The sequence below is a fragment of the Erpetoichthys calabaricus genome, chromosome 13, assembly GCF_900747795.2.
Source record: "Erpetoichthys calabaricus chromosome 13, fErpCal1.3, whole genome shotgun sequence".
Lineage (NCBI taxonomy): Eukaryota > Metazoa > Chordata > Cladistia > Polypteriformes > Polypteridae > Erpetoichthys > Erpetoichthys calabaricus.
This window is the reverse complement of record NC_041406.2, coordinates 807,656-816,106: the sequence shown is the minus strand read 5'-3', so window position 1 is coordinate 816,106 and position 8,451 is coordinate 807,656. Positions and strand designations below refer to the sequence as shown.

Here is an 8,451-nt window from a genome sequence, read left to right as displayed (position 1 = left end):
AACGAGACGCGAGGCGAGCAAAACTCAAATAACGAGTGCTGGAGCCACGCAGAGGGTCCGGGAAAAGGCGGAGGCTACAGCAGGGGGTGCCCACATGACCCTTCATGGCACTTCAAATTCACGTTTCTAGAATTGTTTTGTGTGTTCTTTCATATTTGTGTTCCCCAGATGTGGAAGGCCGACTTTAATAATAACAATGGCTGCCCAGCACCAACCCCCAGTCTCAAGCGTGCCCTCCTCCCCGGGGTTGGCTCTTCCTGGTGCCAATCCCTACCCATCACTGGGGCCCACTTAAGCAGACCCCTGCGGTGGGCCAGCGCTTCTCAGCCATTTTTGAGGACGGCTCCAGCAAGTGATTTGTGTTACTCAGTTTCTGTTGTGGCGGCCACTGTCACCAAAGCCCTAGATGAAGTTTAGGGACAGGCATCGACCACAGCCCACCACGATATCACCCCCTGTCCCGGTTTGTGACGGTCGCCGTTCAGTAAGATATCCGGGCGTGTCTTCTGGGTGTTTTAGGCGGAGCGTTGGAGTGACATCGGCTGTTATATTTGTAACACCGACAATCCAAACTGGCACACATGCGCCTTTAAAACATGGCAGCGGAGTCCCCAAAGCAATAAGAGCTCAATCCCTCTGTCCATAATCTGTCGTTCTATTTGTCATCATCACGTACCATCTCAGGGGGTCCCCACGCCCGACTCCATGGGACGCTGCACTGCGCCACCCTGCCGTTCTTCCCCTGCACGTGCAGACATCCACAGCACGCCTGAGTGAAGTGACCCGTGTCCGGTAGGCTGTCGCGGCGCCGGACTGACCTCTGCTCGAGGAGGCGAAGGCGAAGGTCGTCCCGGCAGCCCCGCTCAGAGGTCAGCAGCGCCACCGCCACCACAGTCACACGCACCGCTGCGGGACTCGATCGGCCGGCTGGATGGTAATCTCGCCTCGCTATCCGAATATCCGGGTTGGCTGCTGGCACGCGGAGGGAGTGACCCGACGCAGATCTCCACGAGCGCCGCGCCTCAGTGTCACCCTGGCAGAGGCAGCGAGGAGATCGGCTGCGCCCTGAACATGGAGACCGCGCTGTAATCCGACACGGATCCGCCGAGATTTTCATGAGACCGCGAAAGATTCCACCGCCGCCGCCGCCTCCTCCACCTCCACTTCTTCTTCTTCCTCCTCCTCCTCCTCCTCCAGCCGCCACCAACACCTCCTCCTGCGTCTCGGCTCCGCCAGCCGCGGGCCAGCGAGAATGGAGAAAGCCGCGCCGAGCGCCTCGCATCCCGGGGCCGCGAGCAGGAGCGGCCCCGCCGGGGCGTCCGCCTCTTCAGGCGACCGGGGTGCCGCGGACGGCAAGAGCCCCGGATCGCGCTCGGGATCCGGGCAGGCAGGCTGCTCCGCCGGAGCGAGACGAGCCGGAAGCGGCGGTGCGGTGCCGCCGCCACTCGAGGGGCTCCTCAGCAAATACACCAACCTACTCCAAGGCTGGCAGAACAGGTAAGTGCGACGCCGGCGGGGGGCACAGGGAAAGTCCAACGCGCCCAAACCAACGACCATTTTTTTTTTGTTTTCGTGGAGGCAGCGCCTGCCAGGTTGGCACAACGGCAGCTATCGGAGCGAAACTGCCAGCCGGGCACCCGAGCGGGGAAAGGGGGCACGGCATGTGGCGAAGAAGCCAAAGTAGCCACACCGGGCGGCACACTGCTTGTGTTTCTCGTCCCACTTTCTCGTACTTCTCAGGTGGTCGTTGAAACTTTTTTGGTGGTCTCTTCTGCGGATTTCTGGTTGTGACGTCGTCGACTCCCCGAGATTATACAGCGCGAGAAATGAGGTTTGAGAAAACCCTGGTGCCAGCCTGGCCGCTTACTGCCAGGCACGTGCACCTGCCCAGCAGAGTGCCAGGCACAGCATGTGGCAAATCAGCAGTAGAACAGCCTGTGCAACAAACGGGGAAAGGACAGCCTGCAGGGTGGGCACTGAAGTGGGCAGATACAGCCTTCTGGATGGGCATATACATGGACAAAAGTCCACCGTGTAAATCTGGTACCAAAGTGGACAAAACTTTAGCCTTCAGAATGGGCACCAAAGTGGGCAAAATATGGCATGTACTATAGGCAAGTTCATCAAATTGGGCAAACATTCCACATAGGCACTGAAGTGGGCAGGTTGGTCAGTGACGGTGGCAAATGTGCTTGATTTTGTGACGTGCCACATGATGCCCACTTGTCGGACAGGACCTCAGAATGATACCGCGCAGGGCACTAAACGGCCAGGCTGACCAAACTGGGCACTGCGCTGTCCGTTTCACAAACTACAGGGTGCTAGTTGGTTGTGTGGTGGGCTTCAATCTTTCTGCCTGCCCATCTCTGCCCGTCTTTTCATGCATCCCCCTCTCCACTCTCACTTCTTCAACTTTAAAGAAGGAAATAAAAGCAAAGCCCAGAGAACAGACTGAAGATGCCAAGGTCGCCGCTGAGATCTCGATGTTTTAGACGACTGCTGACACTTTTGTGTCACATTACTAATTAAAGTGCCAAGCAGTGAACGAATTTAAAGAGGAAGTGGCAGTAGAAATCCCATACCCTGTTACTGAATTGTCATCGCTGGTGCCAGTTGGGCATTGATGGGGGTGGTATGCAGTGTGCCTGCTCGGATGCCCCCCTACAGCTCGTTCGTGAGACTGTGCCCCGCTGGCAGCTCGTGGACATTACAATCAGGCAGGTGTTCTCTGTGACACAATGTAATCATTAACCGCAGAATGAGTGAGGTGGCACAGGTGGCCCGGTCTCAGCTCTGTGTACACCACACCCGATAGGCGGGCGACTGAGAGCGACGACTGGCAGAGTTCAGGGGTTCATACGTTTGGTGAATGCATTCCTGCCAGCGGCTCTAGGTGGGAATACCAACACGGGACAGCCCACATTTGTGTGCCCACGTCCTCATCTGCACAGGGAGTTCAGCGTGCCAGTCTGAGTCACTTGGCATAAGCCAGTCTGCACTGTGAGCAGTTATGCCACCCCACTGCAGGCGGTCAGCAATGCATGAATAATGAATTAGTGGTGCCAGAGGAAAAGGCCATGCCCTGTGGGCACCATGCTGGCACAGTGCCTAGGGCTTCTGCCCTTAAGCCACAGAGGCTCCTAGTCTGGGCACTGACTGTGTCAAGTTGGCTGAGCTTCCTCGGGTCCAACATCTGGTGGCTCTGAACTGCCCTGGCATGAGTGGGCGCTGTGGTGGACTGGCATCCCTTTGAGGGCTGGGCTTTGGTGAATGCTGTGGATAAGAAATGGCAGCCCTGAGTGGCACAAAGCAGATTAAAACAAAATGGATGAATGGGCATGGAAGTGGGCGCAGATGGCTTTGTCTTATGGCTAGCAGCTATCTGTCATATTGTGCCTTTGACTCTCTAGATCTCTCAGTCTAGACCTGTTACTTATATAGTGCCTTGACCATCTGTTATGTGGCACTTGTACAGTATGTCATATCTGTCACTCTGTTTGTAATATACTGTATATATAGATAGATACTGCATATACAGTATAGTGCCGTAACATCCATCTGATGCAGTAGTGATGGAGGAGCTCTATATAGTGCCTTTCATGTCTTTCTTCCTGTGATGTGGCATCTTCTATATCTGTCATATAGTGCCTTTCACTCTGTCCATTATATTGTGCCTTTTAAAGCCATCAGTATGTGATCAGCTCTCCAGCTGCCAGGCATTTTGATTTTTATGACAATGGGGAGGAAGAAAGGCACACAAATAATGAACATAACGGAAGTAAATGTACGTATTAAATATAAGTAATTATTTAACTTAAATAGTAAACTTCAACTTTAGTCAGAAAACACAAAATACAAACCCTTCAAAAAACAGAAAAGTCCACACGCAGAATACCGAGGACTGAACCTGAAGTGGAAATCGAAAAGGAAACTCCAAGGAATGCACCAAGTGTCACAAACCCCAAATGCCACCTGTGCCACAGCTGAGGGCACCAATGGGCACCGAGCGCCAGCTGGAGGTCATCACAGTAGGTGTGCCAGCGGAGCCTTCGAGTGACCACTGGCCACAGCGCCTGACCTCGGACCACCAGGTTGTCATTTCTTGAGCTGAGACACCTGACTGGGCGACATGACAAGGACAAGAAAAACAAAACAAAAGTGACAAGAGACAACAGGCAGTGACAGACGGACAGAGAGCCATAAGGTCGGCGGTTCAAGCAGGGAAGTGCAAGGCGGGAAGTTGTTTGCTTTTGTTGTTTCTGTAACTCCAGGACTAAAGGAGAGTGGCACACGTGGCGGGGTGCAGGGGGGCCGGGAGCCAGCAGAGGGCGCTGTCACCCAGTGTCCCGAGGGCTTTATAAGGCGCACGGTGACGTCTCCTTTAAACTGCGCACAGTGGCCTCCACCTCCGGTGTACCTTCAGCCTTCATGTTCCCTGCATGCCAGCGAGCTGTCACCTGAATGCCAGGCTCAAAGTGCAGCAGTGGCTATGGTGGCAGCCTTTATGCCTGCATATTCCTTAACGGAGCCTCTCCCCCCCATCCCTGTCCCCTCATTAGGAAACACGGGAGCCACGGGGCACGGCCAGCGTGTGCCAGGACTGGCACTCTGTGGGCGCAGTGATTGATGTTCTGTTTTTGTTTGTTTGAGGCACAGTGGCGTAGCACTTGGCACTGCTGCCTCACAGCCCACATGGCCACCCTAATCGGTCCACAGTTGTTTCCCAGGCCCTCACAGTGTCATTACAGTCCCCTTCTGTGGCTCCTTCCCCAATGACCCGAGTGCGTTCTCGTGGCTTTCCGGTTGGACTGTTTGGCTGTTCATTTGTCACTTTGTCTGCAGTTGAAGGTAAAGGTGGTCTTTCATGACATCAAAGTGCAAAGCAGACGCGTTAAATGGGCATCACTTTGCTCAAAATGCAATTCAACCCAAAACAATGGCACTTGTGCCCGCTGGGATATTTGTTTTAAGTCAGCGCTGCATCCCAGCCCGCTGTGTCTTCTCCAAATAGTCCGACTCCGAGTACATCGAGCGTTCACTTGGAATTCTCGACTCACAAACTCGGATTTGCCGTCTGTCCGAGAGCACAGCATAAGCACAGACCCCCGGTGGTGGCAGTGGTGGCATCGGCACCGGACTTGACGTGTGTGTGTGTGAAGGTCGTTGTTATCCGAGATTGCGGATGAAGCCTTAGAGCTCGGCGGCCGCGCTGCGTCTTTGGTTCACCCTCTCAATGCGGACCTTTGTGCTGTGACTCCATTGTCTTTGTTATTCTTTACTGGTGGGTTTACTGGTCAGGGCACACGCTGCTGTTATTAGCTCTTGTTTTTCTGGGAAAAAGTTTGAATAATTCATCCATCAGGATGGCTCTTTGGCTTGCTTTTCATGTGAGTGCCACCATTTTGTGGCTCCGAAGTGACGGGCTGTTGCTAGGGGCGTGGCTCTGATGGGTTTGGTGCTGCTCTGTTGCTAGGGGCGTGGCTCTGATCGTCACTCACAGGGGTGTTGTTAACGCAGCGCTGCCACCAACTGCGGAGTGTGTGGTGGGATTGTGTCACCACGGATGGTTGTGCGAGATGGAAACGTGAACCGGAATTGATAGTCGACACCCGGCTGGAAAAACAAACCAAAACAAGCTGGCACAGGTAAGCCCACCAGGACACGGTGGCAAAGGCAATAAAGGGGATTGAAGAACGGCGAGACGAGCCTTCACTTGGCCTACTTAGAAAGACCCCGAGTCTCACAAAGACATTTGATTGGTTTGTTTGTGAATAATGGAAACTGCCGCCATATTTGTGCTGGAAGTCGACGATCGTGGTCACATGACACACAACTCCTGATCACGTGACGCGCCAATCGTGTCTTATCTACTGGATCATAAAACACTAAGGTCCGCGTGTGTGTGTGTGTCCCCAGTCTCTTTGTGTAACCTGATTGGTCACTTTGGCTTTGGTGACGTGACAGACACGAGGAGGAGTAAAGGGGGTGACACGGAGAATCGCCGTCAAAGACGGGAAGTGTGACGGCAGACAGGAGGCGACCGAGTGTGAGAACACGACGAGTGAGGAGATGTTTAGACGCACGCGGATACCGAGGGGAGGCGCTGAAGGCACGCGTACGGCGAGAGACGTGAAATGAGTCGATAAACAAAAGCGAGACTTTGAAACATGAAAACCTCGAAAGACCAACAACGGCACCCCAGGCGTGAAGCCATAAGACGTCCTCTTCACGGTGCCAGTCCTTCAGGAGTCGCGTTAACATCTTGTCACTTTTCCTGTCGGGTTTGGTGGCTCCCTGTTCACTGATGCCATCTCATCTCTTGCTCCTCGTCCTTTACATTTTGCTCTGCCATCTTCCATTCCAATGGCAGAACAGCTTTGGTGACAGACAGGAGAGGACAGACGTCCTGACGTCACACTTGTCCCACTTCTGGTCCCCTTGCAGACGGTGCTGGGCAGAGCAGTGCATACGTCTGGTGCCAACACGTGAAAGGGATGGCACACAGTGGGCAGAATTCATTGCAGACCAGGAGAGGAGACCCACACTGCAGGGTCTAAGCCAAGACATCATGGAGAGCAAGTTGACAAAGCTGAATATGGAAATCAAAGTGAAGTCAAAGTGTCACCTGAGGAGGAAAAGGCACAGGAAAGAGCGGGAGTCGAACGTCACCTGAAGTCAAAATCAAGAACTGGCAAACACACCTGGAGGACAAAGTCAATGAACTGGGCAAGGGGGCACAAGAAGAGACCTGCCAGTGAAGCGTTGAGGTTTCTTAATGTCATCGGCCACCTCACATAATGCAGCCAGCAAAGCCATCGTCTTTTAGAAGTGACTGTTTGTCACGTCACACGGCACACAGCCCTCGATGTCACTTCATAGCCACCCATAGCTCATGCACTGGTGTCACCAATGCATTTTGTGATGTAACTGAGCTGAATCCAAACAAGTAAATCATAAAAATGGATCCAGCGACTGTGGCATTCGGGGCACAAAGGTGAGGACAGCATCAGCCAACAAAACGAGAGTCACAAATAAGTACCCGTCACCTTGGACTTTGAACCGAGCGTGACACCGTCTTAAATAGCATTGTGACGGCGACATCACGTGGCGTGGCCTAGTAGCATCCTGAGATGGCTATTTGAGGACCGCAGTGGGTGTCTTTGGTCATCTCCACACGTCCGGTGCCCTGTCCGGGTCTGGTGGGGTGGCCCTTAAACTGTGACAGTGGAATAAGCTGGTCAGAGAGGTCGAGTTTAAGTGTGGCTTTTGTTTGGAGGTCTGCTGCAGGTGTCTTTCTATTGGACGTCACATTGTCTTTTATGAGGGGGTCCAAGACCCCCTGACAATGAAGGTATTTAGAATTTCACTTTAGGCCCTGCCTGAAGAGGGGGCCTGAGCTGCCTCGAAAAACTGGCGTATCATAATCTGCTCGCTTAGCCAAAAGAAGTTGTCATTTTGGGTCACTTCTCATTGCATCCAGAAATGGCTAACATGGTAGATGCCACCTGCTGAGAAATGCTTCTTAAAGACAAGGACATTGGCACAGCCAACCCATAAAGTCCTAACAGTAACACCAACAGTGCGGTGCCCCCTTTATATGTCAGCTGTGACACCTGCAGAAATCCTCAGGCCGCTTTGGTGCCACCTTGTGGTGTTGCTCTGAATCTCCTGAAAATGGCTGTGTCCAGACTGAGAGCGTTCTAGAGAAACTGAAGAACAACCGTCTGCCCGCTCTACACCGCCACGCTGTGTGCCAGGGAAAGGTGCGAGCTGATATACCACTACACCACTGGTGTTGGCACCTGCCGTTGTTGTTTTGTGTTGGTTATGAAAGGCGCTATATTCAAGTCTCATGCCTGTGTGGCGTTTGCGTGTTCTCCCCATTGTCAAGGAGTGGTGGCCGAATGTGTGATGGGCTGATGTCCTGTTTGCTGCTGGGATGGGCCTGGCCTGGTTTAGGGGGGTCGAGAAGGTCTGGTGGGTTTGGTGCCGCAGTCGTTATTTTGAGTTGCATCCTGGGACAGTGAAAGGCGCCATATAAACAGATGCCTCTGTGAAACCCCCCGGTGTTTCTTGTCTGCTTTGGCTGAGAGGTTTATGAATGTCCCTCTCCCAATCGGAGGCCACATGAATGGCATTGTAAAGGGACGCCACGCGGCTCAGCGTTACAAGCTGCCCTTAAACCAGTGTCACAAATGTCTCCTGGGGTGTCACCCGCTGTCTCCCACTTGTTCACAGGTCTTTGTGTTGAATGTGAAAGGCGCTATACTGTACGGTGACAGCCAGCTTTGTTGTCTTGTGTTCTTTTGTATTTTCTTTTTACCTGGTGATGGCACTCGCAGTGAAAGGCGCTATATGACATGAGGGTGATAGGAAGTGGATGTTTTGTGGACTGAGCCGTTGCCATCTCAATAAATAAAAGTGAAGGACGGTGATGCTGAGTGGGAAGAA

General features: G+C 53.2%; 1 protein-coding gene across 1 annotated transcript in view; it reads left to right on the top strand.

The window, feature by feature from the left end:
- The first annotated feature begins 874 nt into the window (after window positions 1-874).
- osbpl10b (oxysterol binding protein-like 10b) overlaps window positions 875-8,451 on the top strand; it is a 96,487-nt gene continuing 88,910 nt past the window's right edge. Inside the window, exon 1 of the mRNA XM_028817850.2 lies at window positions 875-1,497. Coding sequence (XP_028673683.1) covers window positions 1,253-1,497 — 245 coding nt within the window. The 5' untranslated portion in view covers window positions 875-1,252. The remainder of the gene's footprint in view (window positions 1,498-8,451) is intronic.